Below are 21,765 nucleotides of genomic sequence, written 5' to 3' on the forward strand. Positions count from 1 at the left end.
CGTATGAGAAGTTATCTTAGCAAAGAAGGCTAGTGTAGCATTTTGCTACAAGCGCTACTGAAAATACTTTGTTGGTGAAGGCAATAATTAGGCTCAATCATCCCTTTCCTACTACCGCCAACACATCTCAGCTGATGATGCAATATAACAAATTTTTAAACTTTTCTCGTTAATTATTCAAAGTACTTCGCCCAAAATCTAATCACTTGAGATTTCCCACATACCTACTAACATACCAAATACGACAACAATCCAAGAGACACACGGACGCGCATTAAGATATAACCTTCTTGACGAAGGCAATTAAACGGACATAAACTCACATCTTACAGCTAGAAGCGGCGATGATAAACTATCTCGCCAAAAGTGGCAGTTTTATCTGACGTATCAATACAAAGTTTCGATTTGATGTAACTTTTATGTACCTATTTCTCTAGGTTGGTCCATTGACGACCACTTCATTGACTCACTGCTTGTGCAACCACCTGACCGCCTTCGGTACAGACTTCCAGTTCTTCGTCGCACCGAACTCCCTGAACATCCTGTCGGCGCTGCAAGGTTTCACGAACATTATGGAGAACCCGTCGATTGTCATCACCATTGGAGTCCTTTTTGGACTTTATCTATTGATTGTTGTATGGGCAAGATGTGAAGACAAAAAGGACGGATTGAAGGTAACAGGGTATTCGTACGTTGATAAAATTAATTATCACATAGCCAGATGGCGTCGACCAGAAGCTTCCATTGTCCATGTATTATGAAGCCATAACACACCCGTTCGACCGTTCCATTATGTAGAGGGAGAGGTTATCTTTTTGTTAATATTCGTATAATGTTTATTTGTTCCCAAATATGTTCCCAATAATCTTCCCAATAAAGCTTCGCTCACTCTGTGGTTTTATTCGGTGGTTATAGCACATTACCAGGCGTTATGACACCATATACACAGAGGAATAGGCAGGTCATTAACCCTTAATTAATGGACAGGCTGTAATGAATCCGCAACAGTTTATAAACACGTCGGGGAAATCACAGATAATGATATTGTTTTCGGACAGTTGTTTTATTGCAGTAGTGATGGTATGTGATGTACATCGACATCGTTTCGATGGTAGATTTTATTCTCAAATCTTAGGATGACTGACTCAATGGAGATATTTTACAATGGTAACATTTTCATCATCTCATCTTGGCGTGAGAATATCACGGATGGCCATAACCCTTCTCCTCTAGTCCTCTCTGTCCTCCATTGCTGTTGGAAGATCTTCTGGTGTGCATTCTGCATCCTCACAGAGCTGCTGTATGTACATGTATGTCGTGTGAGGTCTGCCTACACTTGCATGTCCATGTTTTGGTGCCCACAGGAGGACGTCCCTGACGATCTCTCCCTCACTCCTCCAGGAATGTCCAGCGAAACGTAGCCTCCTCTCACGGATGATATATTTGTGCAGATCATAGCTTGGCTTCTGAGACATTTTGTGTTCTAGCAAGTAATGTTTTTTTTTCAATCGTAGGTGGGTGCTACAGTGTTGGAAGGATCAAGCAGAGGCAGTCAGACGTTTGAAGTCATGGTGTACACGGGAACTCGGGCCAACGCTGGGACCAGCGCAGAGGTAAAGCATGACCATTCAGCCTTTATTACGTAATCTTATCATCTAGACATGTAGGGTCGTGTGGCACAAGTGGTAGAGCGCGCGTCTGTCAAACAATGGAGCCCAGGATCCCGGGTTGTGCCCAGAGACATGTCCGAACTTGCGCCCCGACGTTGTGCCCTTGGGAAAGGCACTTGAAACGACTTTCCTCACTTCACTCAGGTGTAAATGAGTACCTAACTCATCTAGGGTTAGGGACGTCCCTTGGATAGGAAGTTAAATGGAGGTCCCGTGTTTGGGGAGAGCCACACCCCGCGCACCACACATCTTTCGAAAAAAAGTAGGGGCATGCCCCGGTGTGCGATGGTCCAAACCTTAGAACCCTTACCTTAGGCTACAGACTATTCTGCAAGTTGAAGTTGGTAGCCTCTGGGCACTTTACTCCAACTAAGGGTGGTTGCCCAGTACCCAATCAAGATCAAGACTTTTATGACGTTTTAGGTGATGCCTGTAAATGATACATAATTAAACCTCGCTGTTGCTACGATGTATTGACGAAATACACCATTCATCTTCATCATCAGCATCATTGCATGAGCAATCAAGTGACAAACAGTTGCGAAAATTTTCCTTATACAGACAACGACAACATATCCACATCATATCATGTCTTGTTCTTCATTGATCTACATCCACAGGTGTTCCTCGCGCTGAAAGGAGAGAAGGGTCAGTCTGGTCCACATGTGTTGGAAGACAAAGCACGCATCCGGTTCAAGCAGGGCGCCGTGGATACATTTGTGGTGACGTCACCCGTGCCTCTGGGTCCGATATACGCCATCCATATTTGGCACAATAACATCGGCCCCTACCCGTCATGGTATGGCGTTTCTTTCCAAACTACACGGGCTTTCAGACTTAGTTTTTTTTGTTCTATGGATTGATATTTGATATCCCGACGAGGAAGGCAAGTATCTAGTAATTTCAAAGTGGGTCAGCCGTTACCAGCGAGAGCTGCCTAGGCTGACCCAGTGTAATGACTTGTCTCATTGCTAATAAATACAAATACAATTCTAAAGTGAATGGCAACTATATGTCTGATTCAAATTATTCTAATACAATGTAACCTTACCTTAAACCTTAGGATACACATTTACAATGTAAAAGTACCTCCAATTTTTGAATTCCATGTTTTAGTCAGTCTCCTATCCTTGTGTTGTGACTTAGGTACCTCGACCAAGTCATCGTTACTGACCTCCAGGAGGATGCTAAACACACCTTCCTGTGCAAAAGGTTTGTTACTGCATAATGTCTATGTTTATGGCCTATATTTGTACTGGATTTCACGATATTTATATTATTGTCTTTCTTTTGTACGATGATTTTGCTTCGTATCTTGCATCAATGCAGGTGATATATAAAAGATCAACAGAAATATACATATGCTTATTTCTTGTATACTTTCTGTTTGTCTGTTATTTACATTTTATAAAAACAAATTTGGCTAATTCGGTTACATTTAGCTAAATTTTGCATAAATAACACAGAATTGATTGGGACTTACCCCAATGTTTGTTGGTTATGTATAGTTTAGCCTTTTCATACTGTCATTAACCGCCGCAGATTAACTTTCATGCCAAGCATATTGGCTTCATTGATCTCATCGGCGATGTCTTTTTTAAATTTCATGACGGAACGATAACACAGCTGGCTGGCTGTGGAGGAGGGAGACGGGAAAGTAGATAGAGTTCTGCACGAGGCTACTTACGATGATTTGATCCGCTTCGGGCGTCTCTTCTCCACCAAGACGTCAAAGGACTTCCGAGATGACCACTTGTGGTTTTCTGTAATTGGCCGGCCAGCAACAAGGTGAGTACGTCAGTGCCGAACAAGGGTTTACATACATCCAAGTTATAATAATTACTTATAGCTATGAACATTGTACATATCATTTAGTACAACAATGGCATTGGGATACCACGATAGCAGTTTGCATCAATGAATTCAATCCGTTTTAATTCAATCTTTATTGACCAAACTTGCAGACACACTACGTTCGAATTGAATGTTCTCAAAAATTGATAATTATACCGGCTAAGCAACTTATCCATTATCAAGTAAGTTTACAAATTAGCTAAAATCTTTGATATACACCATTAAAACATATTGACATTCATTAAAACCACGTCTCATTATTGATTTAATACATAAGAGTCTGCGATAAGATCAATTTTGACACACCCTCTTTTTCTACCCAGAATACAAAATGAATGTATAACGAGTTATCTTGTCAACAAACAAATACGCATACATAAACAGCCCACTGCAGTACCGCAGGAAAATGCCAGGTGACCCATTTTTGAACTTGATCTTCGTTTTCACAATCTCTACGTACCCACCAAAAATCATGCAGATCCATCATCAATACGTCGAGTTATGTTGTCTACATACAAACACACTAACAAAAAAAGTCCACTGGAGCACTTAAGAAAACGCCAGGTTAACCATTTTCGAACTTGACCTTTGTTTCTACAACCGCCACTTACCTACCAAAAATCAGCAAGATCCGTCAAAGTTCTCTCGACTTATGATCTCGACATACATACGGACCCACTTTACAGCTGGCGTAACCGATAACATAACCTTACCGCGAATGCATACATTCCGGGCGAAGGTAATCACGATCTTCTTTTCTGTTACATCCCAGTCCATTTACTCGAGTGCAGCGCGTCTCCTGCTGCCTGTCTCTGCTGATGTGCACCATGCTCACAAATATTATGTTCTTCGGTGGGGGTGAAAGTTTCCAGAAGCCACCTCCAGTCTACATCCTGGGGTTCGAAGTACAGTTCCCCATCTCCTGGGGCGAGGTACGCATTTACGCACCTATGTTAGCCTGGATGCCAGACCCCCCAGACTCTGAAATATCTATCGTGTGGTGGTCTGGTCAGATGGCTGGGAAAATCTTGTCGGCAGACTGCTGCCGTGGGAGGAGAAGCTGTGATTGATGGCCACTAACACCACAGGTAGCCGGCTACATGGCACCACAATTGGCCAGCGAATAGCGAATCATGGACAAGACACAGCTCAACAGTTAATCATTAACCAGTCAATTTTCGAAAACAACCGCAGAACTTAAAAGTGCATTGAGTAGTGTACCTCTGGCTGACCTGCTTGTTAAACTGAAATCTAGTGGTGGCAGTTCTTCAACCAACCAAACAAGACATTACAGGCCTTATCTACAGTTACATACTATCTGTTAGTGGATTCAAAAATACAGCTGGAAGTCTTTGACCAATCATTGCAGGGGTTTAAATGACTCCCTGCTGATTCTGCTGCTGCTCTATTGGTGGGATCCTCGCTCAGCATTTGAGCTGGCTCGAGAAAATCTCCCCAGCTGTCTGACCAGACCACCATACGATAAAATTTTTAGAGTTTGGGGGGTCGGGCATCCAGGCTAAACCTATGTACACTACTTTGTTTATCGTAGGGCTAGAGCTAGTAAAGCAAATGTTCTATTGGAAAGTCGATGAAGGTTAGACATCCAGGGATTAAAATACTCCAAATAGAAGTTAATAGAGTAACTGCTATTTACAGTTCTATTGGAACCAGATAGTCATAACTAGCTCACTTTTTTTTTTATACTTCGGTTTTTGACAGACAAGTACGACGTGGCACTGCACTCAAGTTTTCAAAGTGCCACTTACAGATAACAACATACCCATTTTTTTTTTATTTCTATACACCTGGGCGAAGTGAGGAAAATCGCGTAAAGTGCCTTTCCCAAGGGCACAACATCAGTGGCGTCAGGGGGATTCGAACTCGGGACTTTTTGGTTCTGAGTCGAACACCCTGCCGTTACACCACACGACCTCACATTTGTTTACGATTATTAGCGAATAAAGGCCAGACCTCAGTTGAGAAGGCAACCATGAAGAGAGCGCGTATTTCAACACTGGTGGCAGCGGTGGGATTGTCATGAACAACTGTCTTCACTGAGATTACCTCTATCTGAAACTTTATTCATATTCCCGCATATCTTAAATGTTTATTTTTATACTTCAGTTTGATACTGTGGGAAGCAGTCTTCCAGATTCAGACTTCAGAAATTCGCATAGATCATAACGGAATAAGGGATAACAAATGGAGCAAGCGTCATATTACCATCATGATACCTCGTGTGCGGCGCGTGCATATCGTGTCCGGTCGTGATGGTAACAAAATTGCTTGCCCCTTTGCTATCCATTGTTTTCCAAGTTGAGATCACAGAATGCGAAGGGATTTATGATACTGTTTGTTTGTTTGAACCTTTGTTTATTTATGATAAGCTCAAATCGGCTTTTCATTGAGGTCATGGGAGAAGAGGCAAGGGTCAGATACAATATAACAGAGATACAAAGTCATTTGAGTCCTTATAACTCTATCAATATATTTCATTACATATTTATGGTACAACAATATACAATTGCTACAACATACAACAGGCGCAAGCTGGTTCAAAGTTCATTGCTTATTGATATTGATGAAATCATTTACCTTGATCACATACAGATCATAATCGGCATCCAGAGCGCTCTGATGGTGATCCCGGTGAATCTGCTCATTGTCCAAATTTTCCGGAGCTGCGCGGCCAGACCCTCCAGGAAAATCAGCACCGGTAGAATTGTTTTCTTTAATCATCTGTTCTACCTTAAGAACAATCCTAGATAATGTGGTTAATCCTCACTGACTTTACATTTGCTTCATGGTGTCTGATATGGGGGCTTTTCCCCTTTCGCTCTTCTTTCTGTTAGCTGGAAGATGACTTTTGCAAGTCACCATATTGTTACACTGAACAGAAATTATAACGATATTTAATATGCACATAAGCATGATAAGGATGATGAAGATGCTCATGATGATGATTACATCATGATATATGATTCTATGGGACGACCATTTGCCTTAAAATGTTACATCAGCAATATTGATTCAGAAAAGCACTGCAATACAATACCGGACAATGCACTGCAATACAATAAGACATGTTTTACAGTTGACATGCGAAACGTGCCGAGAGGGAGTCCCGACGGCAGATCTTCCTCAGTCATGTCCTTCAGCAGGGAAGACCCTTCCTTCGACCGGAAATCTCTAGTCTACCAGGTGGAACCACTGGCAGAAGGCGAGGGCACAGGCAGTCCTATAGAAAGCGGGAAGACAATGCAAACAGTCGTTTCGTTGGGCGAAATTGAATCACTGGAAGATGATGTCAGCAGTAAAGAGCAAAACCACGATGCTACAGGTAGATGATTTGCCTTAGTTTTTGCGGTTGCGCATGTGTGTCATAGGATTCTCAGTATTTGTTGTTACATGTAGCTTCCGGTCATTTCAGTAGTAGATGAAAACCTATCTTACTCAAGAGATAGATAATTTTCCTATGACGACGCATGCTTCGTCACGCTTTGGAAGATTTTTCATACTCAATCTTTTTTTTTCTGTAATAGTAACTCTGTCACTTGATTTACATCAACTTCTAGACACATAACACTGATAAAGTACTCATTAACAGTAAATAGGAGATTTTAAATTCAGATAATGTGATGATGACATTGTCATTATTGCTTGTATTTCAGTAATACAAAGTGACCTATCCGAGAAAATGACTCAGCTGGCAAAGAGAAAGAAGAAACGACTTTTACCATGGTGGTGTGTCTTCTTCGGTGAGAGCACTGTAATCTCCTTATAAAATGCGTCATTATTTTGTATATCATAGAAAAACTAGAGAAATAGATACATGTAAAAGAGATTACAAATAGTTATGTCAACATTGCAGATACAGACGACAAGATGAGTATGGGGTAACACGTGACCCATATGAGCAAATTTGGACCCTGCTCCTGAAATACACCCCCAAGAAAACATACCTTTTAGAGCACAATGCCACTATGATGAGGATCATGCCAGTAATCAACTGGAGACGGTCATGGCAAATGCGATCCGATGAATCAGGCATAGGAGCTGCCTTAACTTAAAGAGCAATATTAGGGCCCGAAAATTTTTAATTTTGAAAGTCTATATATTCAGTTTTTTCTATACATGATTAGTTCAAACAACACTATCGCAATGTGATTGTCCATGATGCAAAATATGCCGTCGTTGTGATGTCAGAACTCACTAAAAATCGTCGCCGGAGTTTTGGTAGGCTCGCAAATCTAAGGGGATCATCGTACGGCACATGTTTGGATGGTTTTAAAATGCTCAAATTATGCAGTTACTACGCAAATGTGTTAGATAGTGTTAGTAAATGTCACTTCCATAAATATTTCAATTTTTGTATTGCCATTTTTAGGGCACTAACATTGCTTTAGTTGCCTTTAAGGCTTTTATTTCCATCAGCAGAATTTCATAACGGTTATACCTTCATTTAAGTCATTTGTAGATTTAAAAAGCGTAAGTATCATCCTTATGCTTTGATTCCCAATAAACGCAAGTTTGATGATTGTGTTGTTGTTTTATTTATTATCTTATTTCTCTTTTTATTGTAATGCAGGATGGTTCCTTGTTTTGGGTACCTGTTCTGTATCCGCGTTCTTCACTATGCTGTACGGGTTCGAGTACGGACGGGAGAAGGCCGAGGCCTGGGTCTTCACCTTCCTAACGTCATTCATCTTCGACTTAGCCATCTCCCAACCCATCAAGATCCTCCTGATAGGCTTCCTCTTCGCATTGATAATTAAGGTAAACCGATGCACCATCATAAGTCCATCCATGTTCATCGACCGTACACGCTGAGCTACCATACATTGGGCAATTTGTGTGACCCTTAATTTAATAAAAGTATGATTAAAAAGCACTGAATGAAGCCAGAAGATGTTTCTACAACTACCTGAGCTGCAGATTACAGGGGATCATCATCATGATTCAAACGATGACAAAACACGTCAGGCGTTAAAAATCGTTCTTCATCTATGGACTTCGCTGAGAAGTCTTGTCAAATCGGTCACTCAGTGGTCGCAGCACAGTTGCAGCGTGGTCGCAGCGGTTATTAGAGAGGAGGTGTATATGTTAAGTTGCTAACACACTACAATTGTATTGTCAAAAGCAGTTAAAATGCGCAGCTCCCGAGACAATGAATGAACATGTCTTTCCATGAATAATAGAGTTTTATATTCGTCGAGAAGATTATGTTTTCGGTCTCTTAAGCCAACTGAAGGGTGGGTCTATATGTATGTTTGCTTATAGTATTGCTTCTTCCCAATTACAGAAACCTGACTCCCTGGAAGACGATGTTCCCCCACCTCAGCTGCATGAAGACGAGGTGTTTGTTGGACTACAGGATAAAGACGTGGGTTCCTCATTAATTACCACTTCGATTTACTTAATAGACACACATTATATTCACGCCATCCCAAAGCCAGTACTGTGATCGTATTTAGAAATCTGCAGTAACCTATTATGTGCTCGGTTTTCTTTTGTAACTTTCATCTAAACCTTCTAGCAGTACTCCACATATCAACATGGAAAATGCAAGCAGTCAAACAGCTAGGGCAAAATTCAAAACTCCTTAAGGGTTTGCCTATTGCTATTGAGAGAGGAACACAGCTATTGCATTTTAAGATGATTGTAAAGGTATTTGGACATTTTACTATTTGATTCTTCTTCACGTCTGCATTTAAGGCTAAACAGGTACCTGGCAAGAAGACACCTAAGCCGACTGGGCCTCCAGGGAAAGAATGGCTTGTGGTTGCCAGGGAACAGCGGTTCATCGAGCTGGGTCTGAGGGAGGCGTGTCACGACTTCGTGTTCTACACCAGCTACATCATACTCTTACTGATCATAGCGAACGGCAGTAGAGACAGCTACATGTATCACATGTCCACCCACCTTCATAACACAGTTGTCAATCCTTTCTCAAAGGTAGGAATGTTTGTAGGTTTAACAATGATTTGTGGTTTGTTGGGATACGTTGATGAAGGCTAGACATCCAGGTAATAAAATACGCCAAAAATAATTACTCAAGCAACTGGATAAGAATTTTTAAACAGTCAGACGTTTCAGACAGCATCCGCCATCTTTCGTCAGTGACTAAGGAAGTTTGTTGGGATAGCCATTGCAGTCAAGAAAATAGACTACGCACGCTGCCATATTGTTTTTTGCCATTTCTTTATTCCATAGCATCTGTATTAGGTAGACAGATCATGCCAAATCTAGACAAAACAAGAATGGAAGACTAATTATCAATTGGGAATATAGTAATAGCACCTGATGCTTCTTGCTTTCTTTGCCTCTTAGGTTTATGACTCCACAACATTTTGGGAATTTATCAGAGAACACGTCGTTTCCGACGTTCACGACGTCAGATGGTACAATGAGGAGAGGTTCAACAGACGAGGGTTCCTGACGGACACTAGCTCCTACCTTGTCGGACGTCCCAGGCTCCGGCAGATCAGAGTCCAGATAAGTACGTGTTCCATTTTGTGCACCTACATGTATCATAACGGTATTTGTGTATTATGCTTGGACCGACAGTGTTGATTGAAATATATCTTAGGTCCCCTTTTGGGTATTTTTGAAATTTTCATCTGCAATTATAGAATATTGTGGCGTTGTGTGGCGTAACGGCAGGATGTTCGGCCCAGAACCAAGAGGTTCCGAGTTCGAATCCCCCTTGCGCCACCGACGTTATGCCCTTGGGAAAGGCAGTTTACACGACTTTCCTCACTTCGCCCAGGTGTACAAAAAATGGGTATGTTGTTATCTGTACTTGGCACTGTTATAGAAACTTGAGTTCAGTGCCACGTCGTCCTTGTCTGTCAAAACCGAATTAAAAAAAAATTATAGAATATACAGGTGTACATACACTTAAACGGACTGCAAAACTGCTTGCGTCTTAAGAGTATGTAAGTCATTTGCCAACATTCTACCGCGTGCTGTAATCAATAGATAAAACGGGCAGATATTCAGATGTAGTCTCAAACAGACTCCATGGGTCGTTGGAAAAATAGTTGAGATTGGCCAAATAGACGATTGGCATGTTATCTGGCCAATTTCTACTATTGTTCCAGCGACCTGTTAGAGTCCGGTAGAGACCATTCACGTGTAAACACCTTCGAAGTCACCGGACGCGTTCGAATCTTGGCGGAAACGTATTTAATGATATTCCCATTATAAAGTCAAGGGTAACACAAATCCAGTTTGGGACCCAGCGACGCCGCCAGCGTGCCGCGGGTCCTGTGAGAGGGGGGCTTAAGTATCACTACAACAAGGCGTCGTGTTGGAGTAATGGTTAGGGTGTTTGGCCCAGAACTCAGAAGTCCTGGATTTAAATCCGCTGGTATGCCTCCGATGTTGTGCCATTGGGATGTTAGTACTTTACACGACTTTCTTCACTCCACACTGATTTTTAAAAAATGAGTACCTGACTTCAGTTGGGGAGGTCAAAGACGGTGGAAGAATAGGGTTACAGCGCCCTAGACACAGTGGATATCAACTTAGCTGGCCCTACGGCCTCAAAAAAGCTATGGGACTATCTTTACCTTTTTACAGCAAGACTGACTGCGCTCCAAGGTTTTCACAGCACCGGAACTATCAAGTGCGAATGCGTCCATCTCACCCCCGTTAAGTCAAAAATTGGACCCCCAGTAAGGAGGGTGTTGGCTGCCCTAGCAACACATAGCAACCACCTTTGACCCCAATTTCCCCCATTGTTTGCTGATTGCCCACTCTCCGCCTACTGCGAAAACTTTGCAGGAGGGGTGCCAGGGGGCCAGGTGAGCTGCTACCTGGCACCCTGACGGGTGTGAAGCAGGGTTCTTTGTATTATTGTCTGGGAATTATTTCGCCAAGTGTGTATTGGGCATGCTGTCAGCTTTTCAGTGTATGAAGAAATTTTAGATTTTTAAAAAAGTCAGAAACTCAGGACTAGGCACTATGAGAAAACTGTTTCTTTTAAAAAAAATCAATTAGGGATGTAGAGTCTGCAAGATAGACTTAACAGGTTAGCTGATATTCCTTGGAATAAAAACCTTGATATATCTGGGGATGTGCGATTTTTTGTGGAGTGTCCCTCCCGCAGACTAACTGCATGCACTGCTTGAAACCACCGAGGTTTAACTTTAATCCTTGCTTGAAACACAGAAAAAAACAAGCTGGATTTAACATTTCTGCTTTGATAGTTCCCAAAGTATTCTACCAATGTTGAAACATTTGGGGCCGCGAGAGGGAAAGAGATTATTTTCCAAACAGAGGTTTCGTTTGGGGGATTAGTAGTAACCGCAAATTGAAACGGTGCCCTCCCTACTAGACCCCTGATCGAAGGCTCTGCTTGGAAGTTGGAGAATACAAACAATCGTCAGATGGTCATGTCAGATGAGCATTGGCTACATAGTGAAACTGGCGGGGCTATACCACGCGGCAGGCGGACGGATTTTGCGTTATAATTTAAGTCTCGCTGAGGCCGCGAAGTACTTCGCCTATACCTACCTAACTACTTACCTTGACCTAGTCCCTTGAACAATGTACCTGGTGTTTGGTCAAGGTGAAGATGAAGATAGTTTCTCCAGGGGAGTTGATTGGTGCACCCCTTGGAGTACAATGGTATACTCCTCCATTTTCAAAATGGTGGAACATGTGTGTTTGAAATTATGGATACAGTACAGACATCGAGTGGAAGGAAACCAGAGGACCGGACTGCCAATTGATATGCTAACACAATGGAGAGTGTGGTGGAATAACGTTCCATGATACATGTATTACCAAGGAGGTTATATAACCTCCTTGGTATTACATACTAAAAAGTTGTACTTGATCCATGTTTGTATATTGTTGAAAAACAAAGCCAGGCCTAGAATGTTCCAACAGAATGGGCCAATTAAAGGTGTGATCCAGCCTCTCAGCTTGCTGTCTGCGTGCTATGTCAACAATTTGATTAGCTGTATGGTCCACTTACTCAAACAAAGAGGTCATATTTCACCTTTGGAGGAATAAAAAGTTAGATTTTGTCATCTTATTTTCTTTTAAGTTGTGGCTCACCGTGTTATATTTTTTTCCAGCATAAAACATATGTATGGAAAGTAGACATGTTGTACTACAAAACTGTAGAGTGACCATGTTGGTCAGAAATGCCAGTACTTTGCTTGGCCTTCATGAATATTTGAAACCTGCAATTTTTGTACAAATATTATATAAATTTATGAATATCTACCATGTAATGTTAGTACAGAACCTGGTCACTCTACAGTTTTGTAGAGTGATCACTGCTGAAAACACACATGTCAAATTTGTCTAATGAAAATCAAAATTGAAGAGCCACATGCTGGCTAAAGTTTGAAAATTTATGACATGTTTAATATTTTGATATTAGTAATATTAAAAGGCAATTTTGAACTACCATTTGGTCTGGCCATTTCATATAATGATGGTCCTACACTTCATTAAAAAAAAAATTGCTAAACCATCATCCTATAGTGCTGTATTCCACCCGAAAGTTCAAGTGACCCGTTAATTAGGCAGCAGGGGTCAACTTTGACTTAACGGATCTGAGATGGGACATTAATTGAATTATTCTGTACTTCCAGATGGAAGTTGTGCCGTTCCCTCCCCGCTGTGGAGGATGATAACTGACTGTGACAACCCTTACAGTCTGTTTAGCACTGACGTCAACAGTTATGACGTCGGTTGGACACATCAGGGAGTGGCCTTTGACACGACCAGTTGGGAGAATATTTCCCACCATCAGAGGCCATGGTTATACCAGTACGCGTCATTAAGCGGTGAGAACTGAACCCAGAGTCGATTAAGTACACGATCTAGTCATAACAGAAGTATGCATACATACATACATGTTGACATGTGGCAACCGTTGCATTGTACATATAGGAAGATGCCTAAATGTTAGAAATTCCACTAATAACTATACAGGCACATTTTATCCTATACTACATAGTCTCTTATACAATGCTAAAACTTTCTTCCAACACTATCCAATCACTGCCGAACGTCAAATCGCGAGAGTTACAAACACGTGACTTAATTGACACGTGTTTTGTGGATACGTGACGTCAGTGATTTTTCAAACGTGCCAGGAAGTTTATAATGCCCACTGTTTCTGTTAAGAAACGGCTGGAGTGCCCTGATGCATATGGCCTCCTTTACACCTTGATTTGATCCGTAAATACCTCAGTGTTGGAAGAAAGTTTTGCACTGTATTATGATCATTACTACCAACACAGATGAGCTAGCTTCCATGATACAAAGTCTGTTTTAAGATTAGTAAGATTAGTCATGTGGAATGTTTCGCCTTGTGCGATAATTATGTTTGATGATAAAAGAGTCTATTACAGAAGAAATCTTTATTGACACGACAAAAGTACAGCGAATTCCGTAATGTCTTCTACAAATATACATGCAAACAAAAAACAATGGTATACAAAATGATTAACCTAAGTACAAGTATATGAATACTTCAACATGTCGAGTTTAACGTATCACTTACACTACTAGTTCTAAGATCTAAACATTCTTTGATATATTTACCTATTTTTGCACAGTAAGGGTTGTCTCCTTCTAGAATGTATTTGAATTTATAGATAGGCTGGAATGTATCAAATTCTGTTGAACAAGCAGAAAAAAGGTTGAACAGCTTTGAGCGTTTATCATGATATCGTGGACAATCTAGGATAAAGCGTTGTTCATCTTCAATTTCATTTGGACAGAATGGACACAACCTCTGGTCACGGGAAATTTTATGGTATCTTCCGATTTCCACATTCAATCTATGACTACTTATTCTTATCTTAGTGATTACTCTACGAACGTCAATATTATGAATATACGATAGGTATTTTTCTTTTCCGTGTCTTTTATTTACCACAGAATAAATTCACAAACAACAGCAATAGCTTGGGTACCATTTTCCGTTGTAACCGCTGGCTCAGTCCTTTCGCTTGCTAACCACGGTTTGAGCAAGTGAAAAGATCGATCCAGCGTTTACTACGTAGGATGGTACCCAGGCTAAAAATGTACGCCACTTACGTTTGGGACCGCATCCTTATGCAATAGATGATAATCGTTATTTGTTTTTTGATCGATAGTTGTGTATGCGTTACACTTCTGTACGTTTGGGACCGCATAGTGATGTCATCCCCTGTGATAGTACAGATGTCTTGAAGATACTTTGCGTTTGGGGTTGTATCTCATTGATATGTATAAGCAGCAACACCTGTGCTGCACTGCTATGTGAACCAGTCAGAATTGCCTTGAAGATGGTGACAGATGGTCACCGAAACGTCGGTGGAATAAATCTCTTGGTTGTGTAAAAAGACTTCTTTTTATTCGGTATTCTACTTAATTGTTATTTACAGCGGCCGTTCCTGACTCCGGGGAACATGGCACCTACTACGGCGGCGGTTACATGGTGGAACTCTCCAACAGTAGCGCCGCCGACATGGACATGATAGATGAACTGCAAGAGATGGACTGGATCGATGACAACACAAGGGCAGTTTTCATAGAGCTCATCGTGTACAATGCAAACGCGAACCTGTTCGTTGTTTTGACCCTACTAGCTGAGTTCACCACATTGGGGAAAGCTTACACCCAGGGCGAGGTAAGGATTAAGAATTTTTTAAACACTCTTAGCATCGTTATGTGAAATCTGGATACCGTTTTTAGAATTTCCAATATTGGAAAACTATTACATTCTGAGATTTTGTTCACAACAGATTCCGGCAATGAGGTTTGAAATACACACAGAAAATAGTTACTCAAGCAACTGGATAGAATTTTGAAACTTTATCTAGTTGCTAAGGAAGCTATTTTTGGCGTATCTTAATACCTGGATATCTAACCTTCATCAACGCACCGAGTTGAATACAGTTTATCAAATATTACCTCCAATCAAAAAATGCAAGATAACATCTGTGTTTTTAAAACAAAGAGTTTGTAGCTTTAGGAGAATCATTTTCTATATGTTTTGCAGGTCATGGTGGTCCGTTTGTACCCGTACACGACTCCCTGGGGTTTTGTTCAGCTGGGATGTCATGGAGTCTTTCTCCTCATCACTCTATATCTGGCATTTCGAGAAGGTAGGGTGGCACTATGCCGTGATATTTCATATACAAATATCCATCATCTGCTTGTCATAACAACATATTACAAGCCTCTGAACCTTAGAATTTCTGTATTTGCACTACTAAGCCCTTGTGTGTTGCGTTGACAACATGACCTAATATCTAAAAAGAGTTTTGACACTAACAACACAATTAAGCTGGTCAGAGACGGAAATGAATTTTGTTTTCATACTCTAGCTTACCTTTAATACACCTCACTCACGGGTAAGAGAAGTTCAGTTCACCCTCTGTGAGGCAACACCAGATTCTTTGTAATCCCCCCATCTCACTAAGTCGACCTCGCTGCGACCCCGTTGCAACCTAAAATTTGACAGACTGCTCAACGAATTTTATAGATTAAAGAACACAATATTTTTACGTTTATGTATTTGTTTTTTCAGTCTAGTTTTACTTCATGCTGGTATTCTAATTGCTATGTCAAGGTTCGCGGCGAGTTCGTAGTGAGGTCACCGTTTAAGCCCGTTCCCCCTCTCACTGGACCCGCGGCACGCTGGAGGTGTCGCTGCGGCCGATCGAATTGACAAAGCACTCAACGAATTTCATCGACAAGAAACGATTTTTTTTTAAGTTTTGTGTGTTCCGTTCTCTTTTTGGTCATACTTGTACGTTTTGAATGATATTCCTATTATAAAGTCAAGGGTAACACAAATCCAGTTTAGGACGCAGCGACGCCGTCAGCGTGCCTTGGGTCCAGTGAGAGGGGGCTTTAGTGGAAGTGGAGCGAATGTACAGAAAACTGTATTTTATTCGTAATACATCTCACACGCCCCCCTCCCATCTCCTGCAGTTCGTCGCATCCTGACGCTGGAGACGGAATATTTCAAAATGTTCTGGCGTGTGGTGGAGCTCGTCCTGTCCCTGTTGGCTCTGGCAGAAATCGGTGTTCACCTCTACACCGCCTACCTGATTCTGGATTTCAATAGGATCCAGAACAACGCTGACGGTAGAGACCGTAGGTAAGGACGTGAATAAAAAGTGTACATAAACTTTGATAGACAGTAGTAGTGGGCAACCTCAAGCCAACCGTACACGCTCACGCCGTATCTTCAGAAAAGACGCTACGTAGCCGCATAGTCCCTGTCTTAAGACTTTATTCAAGCCAACATCCAGAAAAGTTTTGCCTTGGTGTGGCTTTCTCGATGGTATGAGGCTCGATAAACTTTGATAGACATTATGATTGTCCGAGTTAGTGTTTTGTATCCGGTCATGATGAAGAAATGAAGACTCCAGGGTTAGGGTTAGGGTTAGGGTTAGGGTTAGGGTTAGGGTTAGGGTTAGGGTCAGGGTCAGGGTTAGGGTTAGGGTTAGGGTTAGGGTTAGGGTTAGGGTTAGGGTTAGGGTTAGGGTTAGCAAGCATGTTCACACATGTAGTATCATATATAGAGCAATCCGCTGTGCATACAAATTTGTAGATTTTGAACCTATGTTTAATTTGACATTTAGCAGATTAGTTTTTAAATCCTCCTAGATAGTCGATTTTTATTTGAACTAGATTTGGACAATATTGTCATTGTTTACTAATTTCCATCTAATATATGATATAAACACCATGGTCTACCCGGCAAGTAGACAGAGCTCTGAAACTCACTTATACACCTTACGTGTAACATTAACACCATAAAACAATTGCAGTACAGTAGGAAAACAATATGAGCAAGTTACGGTTCTACCCTGGGTTGTAAAAGCCTAGCAGACATTATGTTCACTCGATGAAAGTTTGGAGGCAGAACCTGATAACGCTTGGCAGCATCTTGATCCATTTCTGTGGGCTGTTAATCGTAATAAGCCACATATAACAAGTTTTTTGTTCGTTTTGTTTCACCCCACAGGTACAACAAGTACAAGCAAGCTGCCAGCTGGGAGAAAGTCAACACGTACATCATCGGTTGGCTGGTTTGCGTGGCGTGCCTGAAGCTACTGTACCTGTGCCGATTCAACAAGAGAATTGCGCGCGGACCGAAAGTCACGAGAAAGGCACTGCGACCTCTGATCGCCTTCTTAGTCGTGTTTAGTTTCATGTTCATGGCGTTTTGTACGCTCGGGTTCCTAGTCCTCGGCGCCAGACTTAGTCAGTATAGGACTTTAATCACGACCATGCAAACGCTGTTTTCTGTCATGCTCGGGAAGATGGACTACTATTCGGTGGAGTCTGCAGGTGGCATACTCGGGCCACTAATGTTGTTTTTCTATCTCATGTTTTTCACGAATATTTTGGTCATGATGTTCCTAGCCATCTTCGACGACGCTTTCAAGGAAATCATTGAGGAAGAACAGATCAAGGGCAAGTCCGAAAATCAGAAAATCACGGAATATGCAATATATCTCTTTAGAAAATTTGTACTGAAAAACACGAATGAGGAATTTTTCAATAATAATTTTGATAAGAAAATTGTGGAAAAGATCCCCGCAGCGACCGGCAAACCTTCGACCATTCCTGAGATTTGCATCAACGGAAAGCCACTGGTAGAGTCCCTATCCGTGGCTATGAAGATAGAGGAGAAGGAGACGGAAGAATCGACACGGTCAATTTCAGCCGCTTCATCAGTTTCAACCCTGTACTGCTAGACACCCCGCCAGCTTCGAATTCGTATGATGATAAACGTTAATTTCCAAGTTCAAGACGGGAGGCTCATTGCAAGTACATAGTAGAATCACAAGAGACATTACATTAAAGGCACCCAGAGCATTTTAGAGGCTTGAAAACTGGAAATATTCTAGGGGCTGTAATCTTTATGAAATTGACATTTAATGCCACTGTTTACCACATTTGCATGCGTATGTCTTATCAAAAGTGCTCAAAAGCGGCAAAAAAATAAGCTACATGGTGATCTTTTAATTTAACGCGCCTAGTGTAAATAGACCGATACCATAACCCACCCACCTCCTTCAAAACGTAGAGATGCAAAATTAAAACATAAAAATGCAAATATTTGACGGACATGTAGTCACTATCTCATTGGTCGAACCGCTAATTGTAATGGACAGTCAGGATCAATCTTTTAGGATTTTCTTGGATTTTCGATCAGTTTTCACCACACAACGAGATGGTATCTTTGCTCATTTAGTGTCGATATGTAATGGTATTGAGTTATTGAAACTTACTATGTGTAGGGATGACTAAAGTTTCAAGCCTCATAAAATGCCCTGGATGCCTTTAACACTGAACAGTGATTGACGTTGTCGTTGTGACAAGAGACTAGTGCTAAAATACTGCTGTTGGGTTTCACTTCTTTTTGAAAGCAGTGGGCGACGAAAACCCACTCTATTTATATGATCTTTGGGGTCTGCTATTTTAAGAGGAAAGTGGATTTCTGTTCGTACTTGAAGGTCAAATATATCTAGTGTATAACAGTTTGTGAACATAAAGACGATTTTGCAAACATTAGCATAAAATGCAATTATCTAACCATTTTATTCAATATTTAGGTATTCCAGTATATGTATATCTTACTTTATATGTAGGAAAGTGGCATGCACTTCCTTATGCGCTTTTGTATTGGTTTGTAAAACGTGTCATACGAGCGTCACACAGTACCTGTGAAACAGTCTTCAGTACTATTTACAAGCGTCACCTAGTGACAGGCGTGATACTGCAAGCATCGTTGGCCTGTCAGAGAACAGTGTTGCATGTTGTGTACTCATGTTCTGGTGACGACATCGGTCAACGACCTTAGAAAAAAGGAGATCATTATGGTAGTTAGAAGATTGATTATATGAAACATAATTCTGACACAGTTTTGAAAGTCTTATTTTACATAGTTGAAAAAGACATTCGTGAAAACGAGACAGTATAGTATAACATTTTCTGAACATTAAGTCGATTTTGCAAACATTAGCATATAATGCACTTATCTTACCATTTTATTCAATATTAAGGTATTCCAGTGTATGTATATTTTACTTTATATGTAGGAAAGTGGCATGCACTTCCTTATGCGCTTTTGTATTGGTTTGTAAAACGCGTCATACGATCGTCACACAGTACCTGTGGAACAGTCTTCAGTACTATTTACAAGCGTCACCTAGTGACAGGCGTGATACTGCAAGCATCGTTGGCCAGTCAGAGAACAGTGTTGCATGATGTGTACTCATGTTCTGGTGACGACATCGGACAACGACCTTAGAAAACAGGAAATCATTATCACAATCTTCAGTACTATTTACAAGCGTCACCTAGTGGCAGGCGTGATACTGCAAGCATCGTTGGCCAGTCAGAGAACGGTGTTGCATGTTGTGTGCTCATGTTCCGGTGACGACATCGGTCAACGACCTAAGGAAACAGGAACATAGTGGTAGTTAGAAGATTCGTTGTATGCAACATAATTCTAACACAATTTCGAATGTCTAATTTTACATTGTTGACAAATAAACATTAAAAAAAAAGACCACGGACCACGTCTTGATGTAGGCTTGTAAACCTTTATTTTCGTTACTATGGCAATAAGCCCCGCCGAATCTCACCACCTCAGTACTTGTATAACAGGGCGCAGATGGCAGATCTAAAGTTGAGAAAAGAGCACATATATATATTTTTCTATAAATATTGCATGACCCGATTATCATATCGAGCAGCAATATACAATTAGCAGTGGAATAGAAGATCATGTTAAGTCTGAATATTATGTAGGCAATAGGAAAGGACAATTCAAGACTTCACTGTCAAGTCTCCATCTTCATAGACCTATAAGAAGCTACCTTCTGTCAACTAACCGTCAGTTATTGTTTCTATTTAGCGTCCTTTATCATAAGTTACATGTCGTAGCACCCAGTCAGTTTTCATGTTTCGACATATATGCTCGAAATCTTTTGTAACATTAAAGGTGAATAAACATGTGGATTCTTCTAGTTATATGTACCTGTAATTGAGCTGCGTTCTTTTTATAGACCTGCCCCTGTGGCACTCAATTACTGCAAACAAAAGAAGGCCCTGTCGCAAATATGCCATTGTCCTCCGTGACCTCAAATTAGAAGGATTGTATATATATTAGAAAAGAAAGAGCCGATTTTTGCTCTGCAGGTCAATTGTGTCAAGCACCAATAAACTGTTCATTGTAATACCTTATTAGTTATGATAATGCACTTTATTTTTTATTTTTTTTTGTAACATTGACTGTATTATTTCATTAATTAGCTAGTTCGTTGATTTTCCTATTATAGCGAGTACCTCAGTTGCTGGTGAGTACGTTCTGCAAGTTTGGGCCCAGGAACTGTAGGGACGATTCTGTTTAAAACTATGAAAGAGAATAACTCAAAGAGGTGTTGATGGATCGTTATGATTTTTGTATATATGTTTTGAACGACAAACTCAAGGCTATTCCTAGGACAATTGTAAGACTACTCTCAAAGCAGAGTCATGGTTTCGGCTGTTTTTTTAAAACCTTTTTTAGGCGTTTTGGTCGGGCTTTCTACTTGGTTTATAAAGACAAAAAAGGACAAAGTAATAAAAAGCCCGACAAAAACGCATAAAAACACGTTAAAAACAGCCAAAACCACGACTCTGCTGGTTTATAGAGACAAAAAATGACAAAGTAGAATGGCCGACAAAAATGCATTAAAACACGGGAAAAACACAGCCGAAACCAAAAGCTCTGCTGGTTTATTGAGACAAAAAATACAAAGTAGAAAGCTCGACAAAAACCCCTAAAAGCGAGTTAAAAACAGCCAAAACCACGACTCGGCTTGGAGAGTAGTGCTACGTAATACGAATGTGACTAGGCATTCAATCTGACGCAACCAATCATCCGCCAGATACAGTTGTCCCAATGCATTCTGAGTAGTACGTGCTAATTATAGGGGAATTAATGCAGCAGGGTGAGACAATACGCGCGCACATTATGACACCAGTATCGTCACCTAGAAGACACCCCTCCCGGATGGACCGGTTTTAACCCACTTCAGTTCAGATCGCATTTCGTGAGTTTCTGGCCACACGGGGATGAGTTTCCCTGTCGTTTTTGTAACCTCCTGGATTCAAACTGATCTAAGACATTTGGAAGGATCTTTGAACTTACCGTCAATTCTCCGGCATCGTCTTCTAGGAATGTAAACGGTATGTGGTTTGATTTGAGTTG

The 21,765-nt window shown here is 41.0% G+C and overlaps 1 protein-coding gene across 1 annotated transcript in view; it reads left to right on the forward strand.

Annotated features, from left to right (window-relative positions):
* The window catches only part of LOC136429507 (polycystin-1-like protein 2), a 28,265-nt gene extending 9,997 nt beyond the window's left edge, over positions 1-18,268 (forward strand). Inside the window, exons 16-33 of the mRNA XM_066419339.1 lie at positions 438-674; positions 1,515-1,613; positions 2,291-2,469; positions 2,817-2,882; positions 3,297-3,458; positions 4,297-4,456; positions 6,138-6,243; positions 6,622-6,867; positions 7,199-7,285; positions 8,116-8,303; positions 8,830-8,910; positions 9,243-9,482; positions 9,858-10,026; positions 13,142-13,336; positions 14,927-15,171; positions 15,544-15,649; positions 16,482-16,650; positions 17,524-18,268. Coding sequence (XP_066275436.1) covers positions 438-674; positions 1,515-1,613; positions 2,291-2,469; positions 2,817-2,882; positions 3,297-3,458; positions 4,297-4,456; positions 6,138-6,243; positions 6,622-6,867; positions 7,199-7,285; positions 8,116-8,303; positions 8,830-8,910; positions 9,243-9,482; positions 9,858-10,026; positions 13,142-13,336; positions 14,927-15,171; positions 15,544-15,649; positions 16,482-16,650; positions 17,524-18,259 — 3,471 coding nt within the window. The 3' untranslated portion in view covers positions 18,260-18,268. The remainder of the gene's footprint in view (positions 1-437; positions 675-1,514; positions 1,614-2,290; positions 2,470-2,816; positions 2,883-3,296; positions 3,459-4,296; positions 4,457-6,137; positions 6,244-6,621; positions 6,868-7,198; positions 7,286-8,115; positions 8,304-8,829; positions 8,911-9,242; positions 9,483-9,857; positions 10,027-13,141; positions 13,337-14,926; positions 15,172-15,543; positions 15,650-16,481; positions 16,651-17,523) is intronic.
* Positions 18,269-21,765: the final 3,497 nt, after the last annotated feature.

The sequence above is a fragment of the Branchiostoma lanceolatum genome, chromosome 3, assembly GCF_035083965.1.
Source record: "Branchiostoma lanceolatum isolate klBraLanc5 chromosome 3, klBraLanc5.hap2, whole genome shotgun sequence".
Lineage (NCBI taxonomy): Eukaryota > Metazoa > Chordata > Leptocardii > Amphioxiformes > Branchiostomatidae > Branchiostoma > Branchiostoma lanceolatum.